Raw genomic sequence first — 25,816 nt, 5'->3', positions numbered from 1 at the left:
TGATGAATGTTTCACCTCCCTTAGCCAATTTAATTTTTTAAAATTAATGTTATATACAATCAAGATTTAAAAGCTTACTTTAAAAAAAAAGACCAACCTTCACACTAGAGAAGTAGAATTCATTAACTGTCTAACACAAAATTTAGTCTTACTCATAGGAACTGAACCCCTGCTCGTGCCCAGAAGGTAAAGCAAAGCCTTTGCAAAAGATGGTAACAGCTTCCCCACCTTCTACTCCTCCCTTTCAAGCCAGAAATTCTTTCTTTCTTATTTGCACAGAATCTCACGGGTTTTTTTGATATTTTTGAAATCTGGAAGAAAATTCATGCAGATTTCAAAAGCAATTTACAAGGAATGATCAAGCACATGGGAAACATCAACACCATGCAATTCTAGCTGAAAGGGCACACTTTACAACATCACGGTTTAACTACTAAAGACAAATGAATGTTTTATCTACTTCAATTAAACTTCAAAAATAAAACAAAATCTTAAGCTTGAATCCCATTCTTTCAAAAAAAGAGCCCTATCAGCAAAATATGGATTAGTATCAACCCCCAATCGTCCAAAAAGTAACATCACCACAGACCACATTTTTGAATTATCAAATTTGTTCCTCTTTACTTAAAATACAGCTGAGAGTCACACGTTTGCTGCCAGGTCTCCATTTAACAATTTTAGCTTGTGCACTGGAGAGCAGAGCAAGTGCAGCAAGATGGTCTACTAAACACATCCACTCTAACAATCGCAACCAAGTTTCAAGGGCAAAAATTCCACACTAATGTGCAGGTACCACAAGTGCAAGCATTTATCTAAACACAAGAAAATCCCAGACTGTGATAACATGCATACAAACGCATGCATAAATGTTATTTAACTTTCATGTATTGTCTCACTGATGTATCTTGCAACAAAATTCACTAGCCCCCTAGGAGAAATCCTTCCAGCTGAGAAAAAAGTCTTTGTCTTCTTGCAATGACTGAGCCTGGTGTTGCAGAGAAAGTCGGTCATTTGTCAAGTTTTTTATGATATTAGTGGTGTTTAATTGCTACTGCTCTATAGACAGCACTAAAGTATGCAAACATGTAAGCAAGGACGTGGACTACAATAAAGAGGTGATGTCAAATTCAGTTCAAGGAAGAAAAATTTATCCTCAATTACCTGCCATGACTGTCTACCAGACCAACACTCTGAGCCAAGCGAGGTCTTCCACGCAGTTCTGACCTTCAAGCATTTTAGGCATCAAGACAAGGAAAATCAGTTCTAAGTTATCCAGAAAATGAATAAGTAAGGAAATATAAGTAGGAAGAAGAAAGCAGCACTTAAGAGAGAGAACATCTGAATCTAATACTGACCTTCACTTTAGAAAATCAGGAGTAGCTGAAACCTCGCTAAACGTTAGAGTTATTTTCAAGAGGTATTTCTACTTCTTCAAAGTGTTTTTGGTTACTTCTGTCCTTCCTACATACAGACTTTGTTACGCTCCTTTTCCGGGTTTGAGACCAAGTTCTTGTTTCTTGAGGTGTTAACAAGGACCTCCTCCTTCTTTTGGAAGGACTATTAGCCAGACTGACAGAGTCATTGTTCTCCTTCCCCGGTGCTGAAAACTGGGTGAGATTTTCTTCTCTGTGGTGAATATTCTCAGATTCTGTAAGGATGGATGTGCTTATGGTTCTCCTGATTTTGCAAGCAGAGGCTGGCAGGGCAGGGTTCTTTTCAATCTCATTGGGTACTTGAATCCACGCAAGTCCTTCAATTTCTGCATCTTTACATAACCTCATGCTGCGCCTCACTTTTTTGCCACTGTTATCACTCTTTCTTCTAAAAGGCTCTAAAGAGTCATTGTTTAGCTGAGGAGCTGATAAGACTTCTTCCACATTAAAGTAAGAAATTGGAAGACTGTTTTCAGTTATTTCCAGTTTTTCAACAGGAGGAAAATAGATGGCACCACTACTCCTTCTTCTTCTTCTTCTTCGTGGACTACCTCTTACAGAATCTTTTTGTGTACACTGAGTTCTTTGAGCACCCTCAGGTACACCAGTGTCCTCTTGTTTCAGGAATTCTAGTCTGGTTAGCTGCTCTGCCTCATTTAGGAGATTTCCTTGGAATTTCTCATTTTCTATCGAGGAACCACTTTCTTTTGCCTCCTTCACACATGCAGTCTCTTTACCTTGTTGGAAATAGTCAGGTGTATCAAAAACACACTTTGCATCTGGTACAATGCTTGAAAACTGGGAAAAAAAATTATATATATATATTTTTAAATATAGGCACGAGGTAATCCACAAAACACTGGTTTCAAAGAGCTGACAACTAAATAACTGCTACTGTTTTCCTCACCAATTCTAGTCATTCTCAAAAAACCCCAGCCAACACATAGAACCCTGCATGTTAGCCTCTGCTCCAATGTGGGGCCAAACTTATGTTGCTTGAGGCCTTGTTCAGTCTTGTTCTGAACACCTCCTTCCAAGGATGGAGATTCCACGGCCGCTCCAGGCAGCCTGTTCCAGTGTTTAATCACTCTTAGAATTAGCTTTTTTCTTCCCCCCAAAAATTTATTTTTTGACCAACATCATCAAGCACAATTACAACTCATTTTCTAGCAGTACCCTTAAGCCCATCAGTTACCTTATGATCAACGCCAGAAACAGAGTTCAGATCACCGTCCGACACCTGAAACGCTGTATCGTCGGAGCTGCCGGCTTCTACCACGTCCAGGTCCTTTGAGCTTGGACACGTATGAGCTGCACAGACCTTTTTCCTGCTCATTCCATCAACCACTGGCTTCTGCTGAACATCCCTGTGAGCACTCCTGGATTTGGTATTATCTAAAAATAGGTCCTCTGAATTACAATAAACACGTGGTTACTTTACTTCTGAATGTACAAAATTCTTTTTTAAATATTACAGCAAAAGCTTTCTAGTATTTTACTTGCATAAAAGTAACCTTTTAAGCAACCATTCCAGATAACTAGTGTAAAAAAACCCCAGAAAGCTACTGCACATCACTTAACTATTCATGCCCACCTTACCAGTTTTAAAGACTATGAAAAGAGCAGTATCCAGCCAAAGTACCAAAATACAGAGAGGCTTTTTTTTTTTTTGGTCAGTGTTACCACGGAGTCCAACAAGAGTTAAATTTATCTAGTTGGAGATCATCACAGAAAGAGCAAGGCAAAACAAACTAAAACCGTTACCTGAAAAAAATGCATTTGCCTTTGGTGAGTTTGGAGATGAGACAGAAGATAAAACCTCTGGAATTTCAGGGATAGGGCTGAGAAGAGGTTTCTTAGAAGCCATCTCTCTTTCCCCATATAAAGACTTTTTTACTTTTTTCTTTCTTCTTTTCCCATAGCTTGTATGTTTTGTTTTCTGAAAAGACCGAGAAGATTGAATAGAGCACGATGTGGTTTATAATGGTCCTGTACAATGTTTTCCAACAAATAAGTGACACCATTACTGGATTTTGATGGATAACAATTGTTTCCCCTAAAATGAAGGTTCCAATCATTCTGCCATCTACCAATTAATCTAAAAAATCAAAGCAAAGGAGAATTACTTCTCAAACATCAGATCTGATTTTTGTTTCATTTAACCAAATCGAGAAGAAAAATCAGTCTTTCAGCTCAAAACTACAGATTCTTCATTGATGCTTTGTTTGAAAAGGAATATGTGGTTTCCCTTCCAATACAGGAAAGCAAAAATGTTTTAGAAGTCTCACACCTTTAAAATATTTTACTAGCATGTAATTGGGGAAGTTCAAAGAACTACTACTGTCTGCGCTTGGGTAAGAGAAGAACCATAAACTCTTTTTCTGTCCCTGAGGTCTGAAAAGCGATGGCCCCTTCACCTCCATAAAGTATCTTTTTTGCCCTACAAGTATTTAAGTCAGTCTTAACAAGCAGTAAGAAAGAGGGGTGTGTCAGTAAGAGTAGGAAAACAAGACAGGCATGAAGAAGCAACAGGAAACATAACACCCTTTAGAAAATCTTTACTACAAACATGAAAATAATCACATAAAATTCACACGAAAGGAGACACTTGGATAGAGACATAAAGGCAACATGGACCAACGGCAGTGGCTGTCACTTACTTGCGTCTTTTTGGCAGTAGATGTGGTTATATTCTTTTGTCTTTGAAACTTGCTCTTTCTTGGATTTTTAGTATCTTTAGCATTCTTAGTATTTGCAGGTTTGGGGACGCTAAAATCAGTCCCCTCTGAAATGGTGCTACACTGTTGAGGAACATGAATTTGAAGTTGTTGGGGTGCATATGTATGTGCACATGCATACGTTTGCTTTTTTTAGGAATACACCACAGTCCAACAGTCGTAAGAATCACACTGTAATTAATCTTCATTATTTCATATATGACATCACAGGAGCTAGACACTCACAACTGGAATAGATTTACAGAGCTAGTCTCTTTATACAGTACAATATAGTCCTATTTGGATAAAAAGGTCTTTCTAATAAGAAAATAGTCAATTTTCATCTTCAACTATTTCTTTCAGAGAAGATGGTTTACTTTTTTCATACTACTTTTTTTTTTGGCCTTCCCCCTCCAATACAGCACACTAGAACTTTACAACTCCGGAGTCTGAAAGCACTTCTTACAGAAATTATTGTATAATAAATTCTGTGCACCTTCCAGCAACTAGAAGAGACACAGGTATGACATTCTGCCTGTCCTACGGCTGGCAGACAGAAGTTGATAAGACTGAAGATCTTCAGCACTGGACTTGGGAACACAACCACATTTTCAGTGATACCAAAAGCCATCACAGGTTGCAGAATAAACCTGACTTTATTAAGCCTCTCTCTCATGTTCCTGTGTCTCAAATTAAACCAAATAGAAGAATTAGAGAGAAAACTTTGTTTTCTTTTTCCTCAATTCTCTGTGATTTTAAGTTTTTAGATTCCCACAAGTGAAGCCCCTGAGGAGGTATAAAAGATAACAGTTCTACCCGAAGAAGTTACAACAAACCAAACCAAACCAAACATCATCACTAAAGAAACTTACCTTCCTTTTAGTAGAAGAACGAGTTGTTATCATATCGGATTTGTCAGTTTCTGCTATTATATATAAAGAAAATAAGAATATTAATTAAGTTTTAAGAGAAAGTCACTAATATTTTAAGGAAGTTATCCACATAATTTCTAATGTTATGCACAGCATGTTTAGTCATCTTAGTCCTGAGTTACTAGTAACTTAGTCTTGAGGATTATCAAGCACAGCAAGATAAAAAACGGCTTACTTTACAAAACAGGAAAACAAAATATACACATGCACAACCCCCTTTCAAGTTTTCTTGTTGTCGTCTGTCTTGCTATTTTAAAAACATCAAAATTACAGTCTCAGAATCAAGACAGGAAGCCCAATTACTTAAAGCAGTAAGACTAATTAATTAGATCAGCCACTTTCACAGAAAAATACACGGTCAAATACCACCCAGTTAACCCAAACACCAGGTAAATTCTGCAGCTACTGCAAAGACCTTTAGAAGAAAGCGAGAGCATTTACATTTTAGCACAACTGGAATGTATCCCCTGTGTAAAAACAAACGACAAACCCCTGTGTCATCTGTTAATTTTCAGATACTGAAAGATGCATTATCTAACGACAAAAATACAATTTGGGCTTACCTTCTGCATTTTCAGCAGGTAAGAGGTCTTTTGCAGCAACAGGAGCATCCACTAACTCTTGAAGAGGGTGAACGCATTCCTTTAAGCAAAAAAAAGTTAATTTTTTAGCAATCTACTGCACCAGATATATACTGAAAACAATGTGTGGAACAGCCAGGTGATTTTTTTTTTTTCCCATAAAGAATACAAGAGTTCATTTGCTATATACAGCAAAAAAGAAATACAGTATCGAAAGCATATAAATAAGCCAAGGCAAAACCATTTCATGTGCTACCAGTACTCAAGCTGCTCTACAGGCCAAAATGCTATTTACAATTCATAAAGCAAAACTTCTCCATGTCATTCTAAAGCTTCAAGGAGACTGTATTTTAATATTTTAGCAATTTCTTTTCAGAACAAAGCAGACTGGGGAAAAAAATGGAAAAAAAAAAAATTGAACATTCACAGAGACTCATTGGCTGCTTTTATAATTAAAAAACCAAGCAAACAGAAAACCCACACCAACAAAAAACTTACATCTTCGCAATCAAAGTTGGGCTGGGGTAATGGCTGCTCAATGAGACTGGACCTTGCCAAAGGGCTATTACTTTGCAATCCTGGGTGACGGACGGGAGTTGCTCCTTTGCGCAATGGAGTATTTGCAGGCAAAGTTTCATCAAATATTTCCGGGCTTAGAGCTTCTCCAAAAGTAACTCTCTTCTTCATTGGCTTTTCAGAACTATGTCCTTCAGTTTTCTCTATTGTAATAAAATACATAGGCTGCTTAGCGAATTTAAAACAGAACTTCCAGAGAGCAGAGACTTTTCAACGTCTTTTTATGGGTCTTATTCTCTTAAAAGTCACCCCCTACAAACAAACAAACAGCAAAACACCACCTTTACCTGTCCTGTGAATTCCACCATGATTTTCAGTATAGCTTTATTACAACATCAAGAATTAATGGAGAAATAAAATAGAAGGCTAGCAATGACTAGCTGCTCCACAAGTTCCAGTTGACAAGTGTAAAAATTCTTGAAAGACAGGTGACCCTCTTCTGGTATTTGAGGAATTCTGAAGTTTTGGGGTGGGATTTTTATTTTTTTTTTTGTAATAGACATAATTTTCCTTGGCAATCTTATTTTCCACTTCACGCAGTAGGATGCCATACATGAGCTACTCCAGTGGTGGATAATGTGTAACATTCTTCAGATTTACCAGAGGCAAAACCTTATGATCCCACATAATACTCTGCCTGCTTAAAAAAGAAGAGGAGAATCTGACCTTTTTCCAATGCTTCAAAGATTTTTGCACAATTGGAGACTGTGGGAGATTCACCTCCTTCTGTGTCAACTGCACCGTTCGAGTATTCCTATCAAATGGAAGTGATACAATCATCTATTCAATACCATTTAATTAAAATATTGTCCTTGTTCAAATCAGAAGTGAAAATAACTTTTCCTGCAAGCAACATCTAACAATCGGTCCTATTGCTTAAAAAACCTACATGTTTTCCAAATGAATAAAACTCAACAGCACACATATGGATCTCCTCATAACATGAAAGCTTCAAACAAAGCTTCCAAGATGACCAAACAGCAAATAGATATCCACTGACAGCATTAAATTATATCTGATGCATGTCAATTAGTCAAAAAGTATCTTTAACCACGATTCAACTTCTGGTAGTTCAATGCAGAAGTTCACCTTTACTATTAGAACTTCCATATAATGAATTAACCAACCTTCATTCGCTCCATTAGTTGCTTCACGGGTGTTTTCTTCAATACAGATCGCAGACAGGAGCCACTCTGGGTATGTTCATTTAATGAACTGCTTCCCGTTGTCCGAACTGGCGTGACTGGTGGCTTGCTTTCATCAAATATTTCCAGCCTCACTTCTTCCGCAAAACTAACCTTCTTTCTGCTTAGATCTGATACAACATCACTTCTAGCGTCTTTAGTGATGCGGTCGGAACTGAAATCTGTAGAGCAAGTAGACACATATGACAATTAAAGGCAAGTAAAACTGCGAAGGCTTTAGTATCAGCAAGATGAACTATAAATGTACACATCTCCATAGATTCTGTCTATCAACATCACACAAAACAGCCATCTGTTTCTAAATTTCTGCTATTATTGTGGCATGTGTATGTTTCATATTTTGAGAAATTTACAAAACATACAAAAGTAAAAAGGCAGCATTGCACGAAGGAATAAATATTTTGCGTAAGGATTTCTCTCTCATCCATGTAAATTGGGGAAAAAAAAATCATATTCTCTAATATACAGAGAGGGACTCTACATTAACATCCTTCTTTCCTTCACAGACATGAACTACTCAACTATACTTCTCCCTAAAAAAGGGCCCAACTAGAAAAATTAAGGAAAACTCTAAACAATTATTCCCAGCCTGTGTCTCAGTTCCAGCTTGCTTTTTCTATCAGAATCAAACTGTTAACGTACCCCCCAAGAGTCCCTGCCCCGCCTTCCAAATATTTCAGCTCCTCTCATAAAAGCTATTTCCTTCCTATGAATTGTGCTTAAGTAAAAACATGTTTAATGCCACGCTGTACTGAAGGAGCTCTCAATTCAGTTTTTAAACTGGGACTCGAGCCTCCTCTGCAGCAGCACTTGAAGAGATCACTATTTGCACTACTTTTTTTTTTTTTTTGTTCCCCCGTCAGCCTTTATGTCAAACATATCAAGTTTCTACGGCATTACAAATTGTAGACAAGATGACAAGATGTGGGGTAACTACTTGTGAAACATTTCTTTACAAATATTCTAAGTATTTTTACTTTATATATAGCAAAGATTATTATAATGATGAATGCTCTTACCATGGCCTGTTTCCAAGATATCTCTAATTAGAACAGCCTCCAACGACTTAGTAGGATTATGTTGCTCATAAACCCATTCCTGGAGAAAAAGTTTTAGGATTATATATGTATGTATATAACATCTATTTATATACACACCCACACAACACTATAAAGGAATAAAAAACTACTTGCAAAGGCTGCCTTTTAAAATAGCATGAACTACAGAGATTTTTAATCCCACAGACAAGGATTTCAGAGTTTTCTCAATCGTCCATTACATTGATAGAATTTATTTTCCTAAAACACCAACGCTAAGTGCTTCAAAGGATTAGACATCAGAAATGAAAAAAAAGATGGAATGAAAACCATGGATATTTTAATCATTAATTTAGGAAGTTTCCTCCTAACCTGCACACAACTGTTAGACTATCACAGCTGTTTTACACCTCAGAAGCTGCTTGGTCCAACAGCATCAGAGGACACACCTAGCAAAATGGCCCTCATTGTCACTGTTTTGATCTACGACACTAAAAGAGGCTCACTACAGATATTTATATAGAAGGCAAAATAATCTCTCCACCTGTATACAAATACATCCTTTTTTCAGCATGGAATATCAAATAACTGCCAAAAAGATATACGGTGAAAATTAAAAATTGCATTCAAAGTCATCCCAGTGATGACTAAAGTTTTGACATCTGGAAAAAGCTGTATTTGCCAGATCTGGGAATTTGACACCTCAGAGTTACAGCTGCGGATGCAAAAGAAGTAAGACATATTTAAATTTTGTTAATAGAATAAACCAAGCTTTTCCATGTGATTATCAGAAAAGACTATAATCTTGTTGACTGGAACAGCTTCTAGCACCCACACTGAACACTTGCATGCCAAAGCACACTGAGCACAGCCCCACAAGAGCCAGCAGCAGGAATGTGAGCTCAGGGCATATTGATTCACTGTCACTCCAAATGGGTCGGTCCCCATGCCAGATTTTGCTTCCTTTGACTTGTCATAGTAAGATGTAAAATTCCTACAAGGAAGATTTGCTGTACTATTTGTTTTCTCCATGTTCTTTGCCCACACTTACAAAAGTACCTTTGAAACAGCAGCAGCAGGTTCAGCGACAGTCGTATCTTGGTGTGATGACAAGATGGTGCAGATCTTGGTATCAGACTTACTGCTGTTGGTCAAATTTTGTCTTAAATTTTCTTTCAAATCAGCTCCACTGTTGTCTGACATGAACTTTTCAGTGCACTGATCCAGGTTCCGCTCTTTTGTAAATGGTACTTTGTTCTGAGCTGCATCAATTCAAAACAAAACAAAATCCAAACAACAAACCACAAAGACAAACTTCAGGTTTTTCAATGAATGCTCTTTTTGTGTTTCTTCACCAAAAGGATGAGAGATTCAAAAAGCTAGGTAATTTGCTACTCAGGAAAACACATGCATTTTTTAATTCTACTTTGAAAATAACATTACCAAACCTTCAAAGCAAAGCAAGTTATTCTTTTCAGAGAGATGTTATTAAGACCACCAATACCAGAGAAGTAAAGCATTGTAGTTTGTTTTACACTATCATCTTCTCACAGATACCACAGTACTGCCCTGACTTGCTTTTGCAATACTTACTATTTTCTGGAAGAAAGAAGAATGTTAACACCACAGTAACGTCATGCGACCTCTAAAATTACTGCATTTAGAAGTTATTAAACAAAAGTTTGCACATCACGATCAAAAGAGGTTAACAGTTACAACAGCTAAAGCCAGTTGTCATAAAACCATTCTCAGTTTCACGGAAAAAGTGTGAAAACACTAATGCTTAGCGAAAAGTGAATTAAAGGGTATTAATCTAGAAAGCAAAACTAAGGAAACAATCACAAAAAATACTAGTCTTCATTCTTCTTTGGTGGTTATTCTGAGAAATCAGTATTCAGGATGCACTAAGAAATAAGATTGGTTTAAACAACAAAACCTCAAACCAAACACACAAAAACCCTGTGCCAATCCTTACAAAGGAAGATAATTTTTTGTAGTTTCATACTTTTAGGCCTAAAGGAAGACCTGATGTTTAAGATAAATCATTGCTCAGAAATACAATCCACTTACAAGAGCCTGCTTCCTGAGAAGCATCATCCAGGTATGCCAGCCCAGAGAAGCCAGTCTCCTCTTCACCTTCTCGCACTGATTGAAAGGATGTTTGAAAGGCATCTATCTTGTCCTTCAACGACCTGACGTTTTCCTGCTTAAAAGGACTAACCTGCTAAAACAAAATTAACCTCATGAGACTTTTTCTTCCCCAAGATGACATGGGCTTTATTACTTGGTATTTGTACTTTGGCATAAAGCAAACTTGGACAAGAAGCAAATCTTGTATTTAATCTGGATGCAATTTACTTACATGGCAAAAATATGCAAAAAAGGAACTGTATCAAGAAATCTGTTAAGTTTTACTGCCTTTCATAATCTAGACCACATCCAGAATTTGTCTTCTGACAGTCTATGCTAGTTTGAGTTAAGAAGTCTGATTAAAAACCAAGTTACTTATGCTCGTATTTACTTCATTTTGACCTATCAGCACTTTAATTCACCAAAAATCAAGCACGGCAAATGCAGGAAAGTAAAGGTTACAGTAAACAAGTTAAAATATATGAGCAAGTTACCCATAGAGAAAAGACTCTAGACTCTACACAAACAAACCCTCTAACATCCCCTTACGCTGAAGGTGTCCAAGGGAAGTCAACAAAATTAAGGCCGTGGTTATTCCTTCTATTGGCTGCTTCCTGAGACTCGCCTTCTCTTTCTGCCAGCATATGGTGATTCCCGGGGAGGGCTAAACCGACACAGTAGGTATCTGAGAGACTCTCACCTGTGTAAAAGCTTCTTTTTGCCTGTTGCTTCTCTGCTGGGCGAGGTATCGAATAAGGGTGTTATGTTCCGGTGACCCCCGTACTCCAATTGCTGATCTTCGTCTAAATTTTAATGAAGTTGGAGACTTTCCTAAAGGAGAGTGGAAAAAAAAAAAAAAAAAAGAATTTTTTTGGTAAGAATAGCTAAAGCTTTAAAATGGTGATTTTTTTTTTTTTAAGAGCGATTTATGCTATTTATGAAAACATTCAATTTAGCAACTCAGCTCAAGAAACCTTCCTGAGCAAAAGCAAATTAACTTATTAAAAGTAAGTTAATATTTAACTAAACTATATACCAAGTGAGGAGCTTTTTTATTTTTCAATTGCTAGTTAAGGAGCTGTCTACCACTACTTGCAGAATTTGTTTTACTACTCACTTGTGAAACTCACCGACACCTAATCAACTGGGTGGAAAAAAGTTAAATAGGGAATTATAGCAACATCATATCACAGACGTATCCTTGGGCATATGCAAACTCAGCCAGACAACCTGAACCTCACCTAAATTGAAGTTTTTGATAAGAGATTGGACTAGATCACCCCTGATGTCCCTCTGAGAAGGCCGACAGCCATTAGTCACTCCAGCCTTACCTACAGATCGTTTAGTAAAACTTTCTTGAGTAATCCCAAATTCAGCAATTGTTACAGTTGCAAAATCAACAGGTTTTTTCCTCCGTTTCTCCGATATTCCACAATCGGATGCTTCTTCTGCTTTGTCCCTATTAGGTGTCAAGTAGCATTCATCCTCCAAAGGAACAGAAACATTTTCCTTACTGTTCAAAGGCAAGGTGTGCTCACCAACCATATCCCCTCTTTGCCTATCAGAGAAGTATTCAGTAAACCGAGAGCTGACAACATCCTCCTCCTTGTGGTACGATTCCTTCTCCAGGCCTTTGGCATATTTCAGGGTGCATTTCTGCAACTGCGCCTGGTTCCCATCACTTAAATTCTCCTTCTTGGATGCCTTTATGACTTTTGATTTAGCCACTTTGCAAACCTTCTGGTCTTTCCAGAGTTCGGGGAGAGAGGCCTCTTCCTTCTCTTCAGTGTATTTACTCTCATTCTCTTTAACTTCCAGGGGAGTGTCGATAGTCTTAGACTGTCTGTGCATTGTTAGCGATTTATTTTAAGAAACATTCAGTCAGCCTTTGCTCTCCCGTAATTCCAGAAACCTACCAAAAGGGAAAAAAGAGATTGTAACAGGTATTTGGTAAGAGAAAATTAGCAAAGAGTTCGCTACCATTCCAAAACGTCTACCAAATCCAGTGGTTTTTTTCCTGGAACGAGGTGTTTAACGGTGTGGTGGAAAGAGAAAATACTATCTCCAGAAAGCCACAGAGAGGACACAAAATGTCAGCACTAGGAAGAAAGATGCACTATAATGCATACATAAAATGCAATAGAAATCTGCAAGTTAAGTGTTTCACGAGAAAGGAAGTACAAGGCTCTGCTTTTACTCTTCACCAAACTGAAGCTTGATGTTAGTTTAAAATAAAATACGCCAAGTACTATCACACTGTGATCGTTTTGCTGCGTCACAAAAGGTATTAACAGTTTAATAGCAACTGGAAAGCTTAAGACACTAACAATTTTTGCATTTAGTTTCTTAGATTTTAAGTTAAGCACATAGAATTCAATAACGTCAGTCTGATACTTTGCTTCCACAAATATATGGGGGTTTTTTTGTTGTATTTTGCGCAAGACGAATTAGGCTGTTAAATACCGCGTGCACAACTTGTTTGGTTTGCAGGTTTTTTTTAACTTTCTTGTTGTTTGCGGGTTTTTTTAAACATACGCTAAAAGGTGATGCCGACGTTTACCCAGTTATATAAACGAGAGGCGATTGCGTGAGGGATCAGCGCCCGATCTCGGCCGCCCCCGAGGGGCTCCCCCCAGACCCTCCTTCCCGCGCACCCCGGCCCCCTCAGACCCCCTTCCCTCAGCCTCGCGCGCCCCGGCCCCCTCAGACCCCCTTCCCTCAGCCTCGCGCGCCCCGGCCCCCTCAGACCCCCTTCCACAGCTCCCCTTCGGACACCATCCACACGGCTTCCCCCCTCTTTTATACCCCCTCACCAAAGCACCCCCACCGCCTCCCGGCCCCACCTCACCCCGCGCCCCCTCACCTCCGCCCTCACGCCCGCCCTCCCCACCGCTCCCCCGCCGCCGCCGCCGCCAGATCCGTACCCGCCTCACACATTCAAACCCAGCCGCACTACTGCGTATTCCTCCGCCGACCTCGCCACTCTCGCCCACCCCTTGCTCCCAAAAGGCACCACGGCCAAAGGTGCGCGGAAGGAGGGCGGCTCGCCAGAGACGGTCCCGGGCGGCCACCCCGTCTCCGGGCAGCGGCAGGGGTTCACGGGGAGGGGGAACTCTTTGGCTCCCCGCGCGGAGGGATCACAAACCGTTGCTCACGCGCCAAAGAGACATTTTGAAAAAAAAAGTCCCGTCAGCGAACCGCGCCCACGTGACAGGCCGCACCAATCAAGGGCGGCTTCACATCAAGTCATGCTTTATGCAAATATAGGGCTTTCTTCCTCCCTTGATTGGGTGCCGGCAGCGCCCCTGCCGGCCCGCCCCCCGTCGCTCCCGTGGCATTTCCCCGCCCACCCGCCCTCTCCCTGCCACTCCGGCGGGAGCGCGTTTCTTATTGGACAGCGTGCTCGGCGCTGCGCGGCTGCCATTGGCCGCGGCTCATGTCGGTCAGCGGCCGCTGCCTTCCGGGTTCGGCAGGGAGGAGCGGGCCGCCGCCGCAGCATGAGGCGGGTCACGCTGTTCGTTAACGGCAGCCCCCGGAACGGGAAGGTGAGGGGCGGGTAGGGGGGGGTCGGGGTCCCACCGCGCCGGGATGGGGTTGCCGGCGCCGGCTGGGCGCGAGGGAGAAGCCCTGAGCCGCCCTTCAGGGCCGCGGTGCCCGGGGCTGCGGCAGAGGGGCCTCGCCGGTCCCGCCGCCCCCTCCCCAGGCTCGGCGGTGGCTGCCGGGGCCTAGGCCCGGGGCTGCTGAGGTGCCCGAAAGCCGCGCACGGGCCCGCGATGTCACTCACCGGCGAATAGGGGCGGCCGGAGCCTCCCTGTGGGAAGGCTGAGGGGAATCGTGAGGAGCCGAGAAGTTCTCGCCGGGGTCGCGGTTAAAGTCACCTTCGCCTCGTCGGTGCCCCCTCGGGTCCCGCTCCACAGGCCCTCGGTAGCGGCGAGAAGGGCGTCAGTGATATCCTGCGGGGTGTCAGGGCTCCGCCGTGGCTAACGCCGGGTGTGTGCGCTGTCGGACAGCCAAGAAATAATCTGCCTTAAAATCCGCTTCCTTGTTTCAAAGCTACACGGTCCCATCTCGGGAGTGAAAATAGTTGAGGTTTCCAGGCCCAGCCGGGGCACAAACAGCCCGGGAAAAGGCCCCCCGGTGCGGTGCTGCTAAATGCTGTCCGTGACCCCGGATTTTTCCCATCCACGTCTCGGGAGTGAAGACGGTTTATGTGACGGTTTGGGTTTAGAGAGGGAAATAAATCTGGGAGAGACTTGGAAATAAATAATTGGATCGTAATATTGTTATAGTACCACCACTCATTCTTTCACTGCTGCTGCCACCTCAGTACATCGAGTCTTGGCCAAGAAATGTGCAAGTCATTGGAGCCAGACTCTTCAGTGGTTCCCAGTGACAGGACGAGGGGCAACGGGTGCAAGCTGGAACATGGGAGGTTCCATTCAAATATTGCTTAGATGTGTTGGGGGATATGGTGTAGGGAAGAACTTTGTAGAGTAGGGTAGATGGTTGGATTCGATGATCCCAAGGGTCTTTTCCAACCTAGATGATTCTGTGATGAAAAACTTCTTTCCAGTGAGGGTGGCAGAGCCCTGGAACAGGCTGCCCAGGGAGGTCGTGGAGTCCCCTTCTCTGGAGATCTTCAAGACCCGCCTTGAAGCAGCCCTGAGTGATGTGCTCTGGGCAGCCCTGCTTTGGCAGGGGAGTTGGACTAGATGATCTCTAGAGGTCCCTTCCAACTCTGACAATTCTGTGATTCCGTGAAATCACCCGTTTTAAGGTAGCTCTGTGTCTAACATCATCAAAGTTGGTCTGTTTGTTTCCTTTTTTTTTTTTTTTATTAAAGATCCATACATACCTTGCGCCCCCACTCCGTAAGAAGCTATTGACAGCCCTGGCAATAAGCCTAAAGTGGCAGAAACTATATGAACACAGTGCCTATAGCTATTTCTCTCTCCCACAGGTTGTGGCTGTGTATGGGACTTTATCAGATTTGCTGTCTGTGGCTAGTAATAAGCTTGGAATAAAAGCCACCAGTGTTTACAATGGAAAAGGTGGACTCATTGATGATATCGCTTTGATTAGGTAAGGCTTATCCAATAAAAGTCAAACCACGGATACGGATTAAGAGACTCAGTAGCCTATTAATCCTCTGACCTTAATCAATAACCAGTGCTTTCCTTAAAAACAGATCTTATCATTGCCAGCCAGCAAAGGTGCGATCACGCCTCAAGGAAAAATAATACTGTCTTTTGAATTTCAAAGCGTTTCTATCTTGATGAATCGGAACTTGATACAAGCTGCATTTTATGCCTCTAAACATCCTCCTGTGTTGACTCAGTGCAGTGTATGTACCAGGAAAATCCCACTGTTCTAGTCAGTGCTCGGATGAGTTTTTTTTGAAAAGGAGACAAACTCTAGCGTTGCTTTGGCTTCACAGACTTCTCCAAGAGTAGGGAGAAAAGCAACTATTTTGTAAAACTAAACTGGTTGAGTAACAAGTGATCCCTACCTGGTTGGTAGAGGTGACATCTCTAGTGAAGTCAGTCGTATTACAATCCACTGGAACCTGCAAAATTAAGATAAAAATTAGATACTGAAGTTCTAACCAATGGCAACTGATTATCATTTACCTGAGACTAATCAGGACTGGTTCCCGCTGGCACTTAGATGAACAAAAAATCACGATTAATCCTTTTTCTTTTTTTCTCCTTTCCCCTGTCCCCTCCCCTTTCAGGGATGACGATGTTTTGTTTGTCTGTGAAGGGGAACCATTCATTGGTAAGTCTCTGTAATTCTTACATTTAACCTTCTGTTTAATGGAAAGAGGTTTTGTTTTGCTTTAACGTAAATCTAAAATTTTATTTTCCGTGTTTTTCAGAAGATACCTCTTACCATATGGAGGATTCAGAAATACTCAGAATTTTTTCTAATAAATCCTGTGTGTTTCTCATCTGTGTAGATCCTCAGACGGATGGGAGACCTCACGAAGAGCTAACAGGCTCACACACCGACTGGTTAACGCTTAACGTTGGAGGCCGATACTTCACCACTACACGGTAAAAATGCAACCAGTCGGTTTTGTTCTTAAAGGACTTGATTTCAGTAAAGTAGTTACAGCAGCTGGTAGTGACAGTGCCCTCAGTTGGGGAGGCTTCAGATACTCTTGCAGAGGAGCTAGAAAAATAACTTAGTGTGGAGTAGGAGGTCTTCTGCAGCTTTCTCTGTATTTCGTATTTGCTGCGACAGTTTTGCAACAAATTAATTCTTAGTTTACACGTGAAGCAAAACTGGCAAAAAGCCTGAACGGGCCTGGAATATCCTTGGAGTATTTCATTTAACTAAGTGCTTTGTATTTAAAATACCTTTGCAGTACCTCAGGTCAGAAACATACTTTGCTATCACAGTCTATAAAATTAAATGGGTACAGAGTAGCTGTTGGAACACACGTCACGCACCACGGGCAGAAAATAGACTCCAACCAGCAGGTTTGTCTCTTGAGGAAAACATTCCACCTAAAAATAAAATCGCACTGCCTTTTGTTTTCTAGGAGCACTTTGGTTAATAAAGAACCTGACAGTATGTTGGCCCACATGTTTAAAGATAAAGGTTAGTATATTGAAATAAACTTTATTTTTAAGCTAACAAATTAGCAAAGTAGGCAAAAGGCACTGTCAAGTTGAGACTTTTGTTCCTACATTAAAATACCAAAAGTACCTAAAGTAACAAAGCAGAATGTATAACTTTTTTTTTTAATAATTGTTTATTTCTCTGTTGCCCATGTAACACTTATCATCTCACAAACTGAAAATATAACTTCCATCCATAGTTAATATTTTGGGGTCTTTTTCGTTTGTTTTATTTTTAGATTTTCATCTTATTGTTTCATCTTGCTCAGTTTTGTCAACAGAGTCAATGGGCAAACACTGTACGAGACAGCCTTTAGGAAACGGGGGCAGACTAAAATCTTAACGGTGCTTTTATTCTAGCAATGATTCTTAGGTAGTGAGAAAATGTCTTAGTTAGTTATAGCAGGAGTGAGTTTGTTTTAAGGTGATTTTTTTTTTTACCCCCTCACTCTTATTTCCCTTCCTTTTCTCTAAGAAACTCCCTTTCAAGTGGAATGTTTCATAATCCAGTACCCTTTGGTAGTAAAAATCTGAAACTGAAGCAAATGCTCTTCTATTAATATATCAAATTTAATTATATATATATGTTGTGGAAACAGATGCTTGGGGAAATAAGCAAGATCATAGAGGAGCATTCCTAATTGACCGCAGTCCAGAGTATTTTGAGCCAATTTTGAACTATTTGCGTCACGGACAGCTCATTGTAAATGATGGCATTAATTTGCTAGGTAGGTATTACCTGTATGACATCTCCTAAATTATTACTCTTTAGAAGTTAAAATTTGCCCTCAGGTAAACACGATACAGTCAGTGGGACTTCTATACGCTCACCTGAATGTTTGGGACTTTTCTTTGGTGAATTTATTCTCAAGCATTGCAATTCCTTATGCTTGATTTAATGAAGATACACTGTTTAATCTTGAGAGCCTTAAAGTTTCTCTGTCCTGGATTAATATCTGGCTGTAATTCTGGATTTGGTATCTTTAACCTAATGCTGGTACTGGAAACATCCTTTCTGATTTATTTTTTCCTTTTAGCTGCAAGCAAACTCGCTTTTCCTCTGTCCAGTTACCTCTGATATAATGTATGTCTTTGTCAGTTTTATTACTTTATGCATTTCTTTGAGTCCTTAAACTTCGACAAGTGATCTGTTCATCTTTGCTAGTGTAGCTAAAATGTATAAAAGGTATAAAAAGTAGGGAAAGTCGATTGAATTGAAGCTCCTCCAATAGTAAGGATGGATTAACCCAAAGTTTTTGGCATGTTCTTGGTGTGGCTACACGCTGCCTTCTCCAGTATGGGAAGAAGAGTGCTCTCTTGTTTAACGACTCCCTGGAAATAACAAATACTGCTTTGTTTTGTTAGGTGTTTTGGAAGAAGCCAGGTTTTTTGGTATCGATTCACTAATTGAACATCTAGAAATAGCTATTAAGGTAACTTGTTTTCTTTAATACATGAACGCATGCATCCCGGTCTTCCAGGCAATATATAATTTTGTCCTGTCCGTATTAGCTTTTAAACAACTCTCTCCACAGAACTCGCAGCCAGCTGAGGACCATTCTCCTATATCTCGAAAGGAGTTTGTCCGATTCCTCCTGGCGACCCCAACCAAGTCTGAGCTGCGATGTCAGGTGCGAAAATCCAGAGTTTGTCTTGATCTGTAGTGTCTGGTGGTGAAATATCCTGCAGCATCATGCGACAACATGAAATTCAAACGATGTGTGCTTCCCCCCTTGCTTTTTCACCAAGTTTTGATTGCAAGTTGTGGCAGAGAGACCTTAGCATGAAATTCAAGTGCGCTGTGGGGGCTGCTTTCCTTCTTGAGGTCGAAGGTTTCCGCAAGGAGCAATTTGTTAAGCCATTCTATTTATAGCAGCCTACCAATATCTGAAGGGAGCTACAGGAGAGCTGGAGAGGGACTCTTTGTCAGGAAATGTAGTGACAGGACAAGGGGTAATGGTTTTAAATTGGAAGAGGGGAGATTTAGATTAGATACCAGAAAGACATTCTTCCCGGTGAGGGTGGTGAAGCACTGGAACAGGTTGCCCAGGGAAGCTGTGGATGCCCCATCCCTGGAAGTGTTTAAGGCCAGGCTGGATGGGGCTTGGAGCAACCTGGTCTGGTGGGAGGTGTCCCTGCCCATGACAGGGGGGTTGGAACTAGATGCTCTTTAAGGTCCCTTCCAACTCTAACCATTCTATGATTTAAATGTAAAATGCGTAGCATAACCAAGAATGATGGTTGGTAGCTTTGCATTTACATTTCATTAGTGTTACTTAGTAGAATAGATGGTCTCGTGCATGTGTATATATCTATCACTCTGTGTATATTTATATAGACACATACATATACATGATTCTCTTAACTGGTTTTGTGTTCAGAGCTACACTTCACCTTCTGTAACTTCTGGGGGTTTGTTGTTTGGTTTTTAGGGTCTCAATTTCAGCGGGGCGGATCTTTCACGTCTAGATCTTCGATACATAAACTTCAAGATGGCAAACCTGAGCCGCTGCAACCTGGCCCACGCCAACCTGTGCTGCGCGAACCTGGAAAGAGCTGACCTCTCTGGATCAGTGCTTGATGTAAGAATTGCTGTGACTTGGAAAGTCTGGGATATCCTTTAGTTGTTTTAAGGGAAGAGGAATTGGAACAAGCAGAGAAGTGTAAAACATGTAGTTCTTCAATGTTTTCTGCAATTGTTCTAGTTAGATCACTTCCAAAGCTTTTTGAAACTATCTTAAGTTAAAAATAAAGAAAAAAAAAAAAAGCGGGCAGTGGGTGAGAATTACCTGCCTTCCTGATGATAAGAGAAGTCATTTTATAGCAGGTTCTTACACTTCCTCACAATAACAAGGCTGTTGTGCTTTAATAGGATTCACTTCTGAAACAGAGATGAAAACCGTACTCCGGTCATTTTTGGTATTGTTCATCTTTTTTATGACTCTCACTGTCTGTCTCCATCAGTGTGCGAACCTCCAAGGGGTAAAGATGCTCTGCTCCAACGCAGAAGGAGCATCTCTGAAAGGGTGCAATTTTGAAGATCCCTCAGGCCTTAAAGCTAATTTGGAAGGTAAGAAGTTTTTACTGTTAGGTACCCTGTAGAAACTGAACCACGTGTTTGTAAATCTGTGAGAGGTTTAGCTGAGGTTTGTACAGTCCACGTCCTCAGGAGAAAAGGCCACAAATACTAGAGTGTGCGACCGTATGGTCATTAAATTCCAAGTTCTACCTTGACCTCTGTCAATTTACATGGCTCTGATGAAGGATCATTCTGGAACTGCTGTGTTTCTGATGGTTTTTCCTCATAAAACTACTCTTTGTGTGTTTTAGGTGCTAACCTGAAAGGTGTTGACATGGAAGGCAGTCAAATGACAGGAATTAATCTAAGAGTTGCGACGCTGAAAAACGCAAAACTAAAAAACTGTAATCTTAGAGGAGCAACTCTGGCAGGAACTGATTTGGAAGTGAGTTATGATTCATTCTAAATACTAACTAGTCAACTGATAAAATTTTGGGGATTGCTGGCTTTTGGCTGAGTTCTCCAGCTTCGAACTAGACAGAGCGAATTAGTGGTTTTTTCAGTCTTAGTGAGCAATGGGTGATCTGAGGAATCACATTTCATTCTGGCCTCAGTGTGGAAGGTGAGTCTGAAGTTTGGGATTTGCCAGCACCTCAAAGACACCGGAATGGCTTGTTTCATCTCAAAAGCGATGGATGGAAATAAGGTTGAACTTAACTCTTAGGGTGAGATCGTGCTGTCACTGAAGGGAAATGCAGTCGCCTGGGTTTGGTGTGTGGGGGGGTTGATCCTGGGACATTGTGTGTAGAGAAACAATGGAATCTTACCTGACTGGTGGCACGTGATACACCGCTGTGTCTATTAATTAGAAAGACAAAGTGGCTCATTTTGCAAGCTGTGTACATGGCTGTTCTTCCTCAAGTACTAGAGAAGTATTTGGACTAATACCTGGTGAGATTGCATGAGGTGGCGTCTTCCTGGCTTTGTTCAGCAAGAGTTAGTAACTCCTGGAAGATAATTGGATATAAAGAGTGTAAAAGTCTAACAACTGCAAAATAATCCAGCTGTTACTGTGAAAAGGAGCTGCTCTCTTACCAGAAATAACTAAAACTCTAAACAAGAGTGATAGACTAGAAGTTTGCACCAGAATTTGTGGAAGTAATTGTGGTTTCTCTACAAATAGAGTTAAGGTTAAGTTTTTGAACTAAGTTCTGGGTCTATTCAATTAACCTTTATTTTTCTTTTACCCTTTAGAATTGTGATCTATCAGGTTGTGATCTACAAGAAGCTAATTTGAGGGGATCTAATGTAAAAGGAGCTATCTTTGAAGAGATGCTGACACCTTTGCACATGTCTCAGAGCGTCAGATAGGGAAGAGAATATGCCGAAGAGGAAGGAATCAAAATGTTTATTGTGACTTTCTTCACCTCCTCCCCTTATTAAGTTAGAAGTAATGGTTATTAGACAACTTACATTTGCGGTAGTGCCTAAGTAAACTCTTTTTTGATCACTTTTGGGGGAGGGAGCTTTTGTTTAAGAGGTAGAAGCAGACACTCTTTCTGCCTTTGTGAGCTGAGTGAGGAAGGGGGCTGGTTCTGGAACCAGAATGAGTAGCCAGTTTGGGACGGTTAAATAGATTCATTGTTTAGCATTGCCTCACTTTGGAATGCATTTTAATTTATAAAGCACAATATATGCAATTCTATTTATTAAATCTGTAGCTGCAATATGAAAAATGTTATTCCTGTACAGTAGCAACAAAGTTCAGGTTTACAGTTAGACTGGTATATTCACAGTTAGTGTCTTTGTTCACACACAGCGTAGTGACAGATGCGGTTTAGCCAATGTCCACGGGATGTTTTCAGGTACTCTCTGCTTCTGGGGTGAAAACAGTCGTTAACTGTCGTTGTAGGTAATATATTGCCTTGTAGTAGTTTGAATGCAGGTGTAGAACAGCTTTATCATCTTCCTAAAATGTCCAGTGAAAGCTGCTTCTTCCACTGAAGGGATCTGCACACGCAGCAGATTCAGTTATAGCTAAAACATCCCTGTTTAGAACTTGGATGTCTTATTTAATCCTTTCCAATTAGTGTGAAATTGCACTGTCAATCAATCACAGCTGGTAAGAAAACCTCTCTTGCTTTCAAATGTCCTCACCACTCCAAACTGGAGTACCTGTAGTTTTTTTTCATTTGTTGTGGGGAATTAAATGTACGTAGGAAAACACAATACTGTCACCAAAGTAGAGCTGGGGCCACAGCACATCCTGCGTCCTCCTGTCGTTACTCCAGTATATGAATAAATGGCACCTGTTTCCCCTCGATGTACTATGCAAATACTCTCGTACGCTGAATTCTTGAAAGCATAATCCTTCTCCCAGCCAGATCTTAGTATTCCACTTTGGGCCTGCTGAAAGTGAGTGTAAAAGTGTCTCGTACAGGGCAAAGTGCCCTTCCCACAGCTGCTTTACCTGTGAGCAAGTAGGGAGCTCTGTGACTTCTGCGGCGCAGAAGAGCCTCGCAGCGTCTCTCTAAGTGGTGGTGCACTTTGTTTCATAAGCTGTTTCCACTGTAGTATCGATCTAGTTCTCATCTAACAAAACATTTATTTTAGACACAATCAAAAAGCACATGAAGAAACTATACCAAAAAAAATAAATAAAGGTGCATCAAGAACTCTTACCTCAGATGCTTACTAAAAATACCCCAAAGTTAAAACTAACCTTGAATCTAAGGAAATACAGCTATTTCTGGAAGTTAAGAACCAACGTATCCTAAAACTTACGGGCTGTGACGCTGTCAGCAGTGGTTTGAGTCCCACAGTTACTTCAGTGGGGTGTCTGCGAGTGCAGATTTCCAGTCTAGTCTCAGTACTTGTTACAAAAATGCTGCTTTGCCATCAATCTAGAAAGATTAGTTCAGGACCACTATGTGATTTGTTAAGGGGAAATTGCAAGATTCTCTTTATTTTCAAGTTGGCTTGACTCAGGAGCATGACATGAACTTCCAGGACTAAAAATCCCACTGCTGTGGAGTTCAGAATTGGGATTTTATTTCCTCCAGATTCCCAGGCCTCTTTATCTGGCTCTAGGACAACACGTGGTGAAATATACCTAGAGATTCAAGGGAAATAATATTTCAGTGTGATTTTGGAGTCCTTTTTCCCACCTCATCGCTTTCATGGAGAGTGGTATATATGTTGCAGTAGAAGGAGATTCCTAGGGCTAGAGAAATAAATGAATTATTTTTCTTTACCATATTTTGTAGCTGGCAGAAGTAAAATATTGTATGGAAAAAAAATCTATTTTCATAATCACTGTGTATAAAATATATTTGAACTTTCACTGAAGCACTATGTTTTGTATAATCACAGCATGTGGCATCATTCATTCACAGGTGAATTTAAGGTACCTCTTTTGCTATGACAAAGCTGTACGAATAGCCCAAAGCGGCCTATTCAGAAATTGCAGGTTCCAGCCTAATTTAAATTACATTAATAAAAGTGTGAAATGCGAGTGGTCTTGGTTGTCTTAATTTAAAAAATGGATCTCAGTCTTATCTGTCTTCTGGGGGAAGGGTAGCAAGTTAGAAAAGCATTCAGCTTTTAACTTTGATAGCTCCTTGTATACAAACTTAAAAATACTGTTGCTAAAAGCTGGTTTAGCGCTTCCCGAGACCCTGTCACCTTGGAGAGAGTCTGAGAACTTTGGTGGGGTTTTTTGACTTGTCATTCATCTGCAGCGCTTCGGTTTTTCGTTGGCCCCACCCTTCATATTGCTTAATAAAATAGCTGGAGTCAGAAGTCATTAACCACAATTTACATAGGTATGTGCACTATTTAAAACACTTTCCACATTAGAGATAATCATCACACGGCTCAAGCAGCTCAACTTCCTTAAAAAGGAAGTGCTAAAGCACAGAAAAAAAAAAACCATCCTTGACTCTGGTCTATAAAGTGCTCATGATTTCAGTCTCGTAAACCCTGGCACAACACAAATAGAGCACATCCGTGGCAGAGCTGTACAGCTCCTTCAGAACAAAACTGGGAAAAAAAATAATCTAGTTTCTCACCTCCAGAATACTTCTTTGGGTTAGGAACGCTGTCTAAAAAGCCTAAGGGACCCAACAGGTCAGGGTATCCCTCGCCACCGCGTCTGATAAAAGAGAGGTCTTGATTCTTGGGATGGGAATCCACAAACCCGGGTCTGCCTGACAAGTCCTAGGCTTCCATGTAGGTCCTTAACAGCATTGGTAGGGGTTAAGATTTCTCTCCCCAAACCAGAAAAACTAGTGCACTTGAAGGTCTGGGAGTTCCTTCTGAAAAGTGTCTGAAAACAAGAGAGAGGTCGCACCATGAAACTCCACCTTCACTTTGATTTCTCTGAGCGCCCAAAGCTGTCACCTGCCCGACAAGCCCTGACCGAAGCGCTCCCAGACCTGGAGGAGTTTGGTTACGCAGGCCCATAAGAAGTTATTTGTGGACAAACAAAACCAGCTGTAAACTCTTTTTTTTTTTTAACCTCCCAACTCTGTAAGGTATGGCTGTGGCCTAGAGTGTAGGAGAAGCCACGGAAGGGCTCCCTGACCCCCCGGGTTGCGTGCCCTTTCTGCTGGGCTCCGTGGAAACGGCTGCTGAAAGATGTTAGTGGTTGGGTGTCGTTAAGGGCTGGCTGTCATTAAGGGCTGGCTTAAAGCAGTGGGTTAATAAAAGGTGCAATTATTGGGCTTAAGCAGGCCCCCTTCTCTCTTTAAACATCATCCCTCAGGATGAACAAAGTCTTCTCTTTATCTCTAAGTAACCTTAATTTTTGCTAGGCTCATCAGGGAAGGAAGGAGGCGTAAAACACCGATACAGGAAAATCCCACGTCTGAAGTGTTGCGCCTACGGCCGAGGTACCACTTCTCCCACCAAAACTAACTATTTTCACAGCTTGATCCGTTTATCAGCCAAAGAGAAGCCTTGGCTACTCTCGCCATGAGTAGGAGGAGCATTAAAGCAGGAAGGATTACTTTTTGCTAGAGTCACTAAATCCACCTTAAATTATTTACTTATTAAATTACTTTTAATCCATTAATCTCAAAGAGGTCATGGGAGCAGGAAGGGAGGATGTTTGAAGATCACTGAACACGATACATTCAATTGCACGTAAACCAGTGCAGAGCAAGTGTAAATAGCTGCCAGGTGGATAAAAAAAAAATTAGATTTCTGTAGTCAAAATTACTAAATTTAACTCCAGCATGCAAATAGCCATCAACTCCTTTATAAAACTGCAGTGCATCAGCTCTCAAGAAGGGAGAACTTGCATTCATAGGCACATACACATACATAAATCCAAAATAACAGCATTGTCTGGGAGCCTCATTCATAAAAGAGACTCCACCGTGACAACAAAGCAAGTTTACAGGCTAATATACTTCTCCACTTGATCAGTTTACTACTACTTTGCGTTTTATAGAGCAAAGAATATCAAGGCACTTTAAATTAAACAGCAAGGAGAAGGACTCCGAACGGAGCACACAAAATGCTCCCTGCACTTGTGCCGTCACAGGCTCTTGTTTAT

The 25,816-nt window shown here is 40.9% G+C and overlaps 2 protein-coding genes across 3 annotated transcripts; one reads left to right on the top strand and one right to left on the bottom strand.

The window, feature by feature from the left end:
- Window positions 1–1,391: 1,391 nt before the first annotated feature.
- CDCA2 (cell division cycle associated 2) lies at window positions 1,392–12,462 on the bottom strand. The gene is made up of 14 exons (XM_074164112.1): window positions 11,943–12,462; window positions 11,312–11,442; window positions 10,552–10,705; window positions 9,541–9,743; window positions 8,464–8,542; window positions 7,367–7,605; window positions 6,906–6,993; window positions 6,162–6,382; window positions 5,646–5,724; window positions 5,023–5,075; window positions 4,094–4,234; window positions 3,198–3,372; window positions 2,629–2,843; window positions 1,392–2,231 (listed from the first exon to the last, which is right to left on the bottom strand). The coding sequence occupies exons 1-14, from the start codon at window positions 12,460–12,462 to the stop codon at window positions 1,392–1,394; spliced, it is 3,138 nt and encodes a 1,045-aa protein (XP_074020213.1).
- A 1,617-nt stretch (window positions 12,463–14,079) lies between these two features.
- On the top strand, window positions 14,080–23,769 carry KCTD9 (potassium channel tetramerization domain containing 9). 2 transcript variants are annotated; one of them, XM_074164110.1, is made up of 12 exons: window positions 14,089–14,156; window positions 15,572–15,693; window positions 16,346–16,389; window positions 16,571–16,667; window positions 17,159–17,217; window positions 17,837–17,965; window positions 18,603–18,670; window positions 18,773–18,868; window positions 19,670–19,819; window positions 20,202–20,307; window positions 20,568–20,701; window positions 21,511–23,769. In XM_074164110.1, exons 1-12 carry the CDS (start codon window positions 14,109–14,111, stop codon window positions 21,625–21,627), a joined length of 1,170 nt encoding a protein of 389 aa, XP_074020211.1. In that variant the 5' UTR covers window positions 14,089–14,108; the 3' UTR covers window positions 21,628–23,769. The 2 variants fall into 2 exon arrangements, with proteins under 2 accessions (XP_074020212.1, XP_074020211.1); XM_074164111.1 differs by lacking the exon at window positions 17,837–17,965 and having other exon boundaries at window positions 14,080–14,156.
- Window positions 23,770–25,816: the final 2,047 nt, after the last annotated feature.

Source organism: Numenius arquata, chromosome 26 (genome assembly GCF_964106895.1).
Source record: "Numenius arquata chromosome 26, bNumArq3.hap1.1, whole genome shotgun sequence".
Classification (NCBI taxonomy): domain Eukaryota; kingdom Metazoa; phylum Chordata; class Aves; order Charadriiformes; family Scolopacidae; genus Numenius; species Numenius arquata.
Note: the sequence above shows the minus strand (reverse complement) of the source record. Positions and strands in the feature narration are given on the sequence as shown.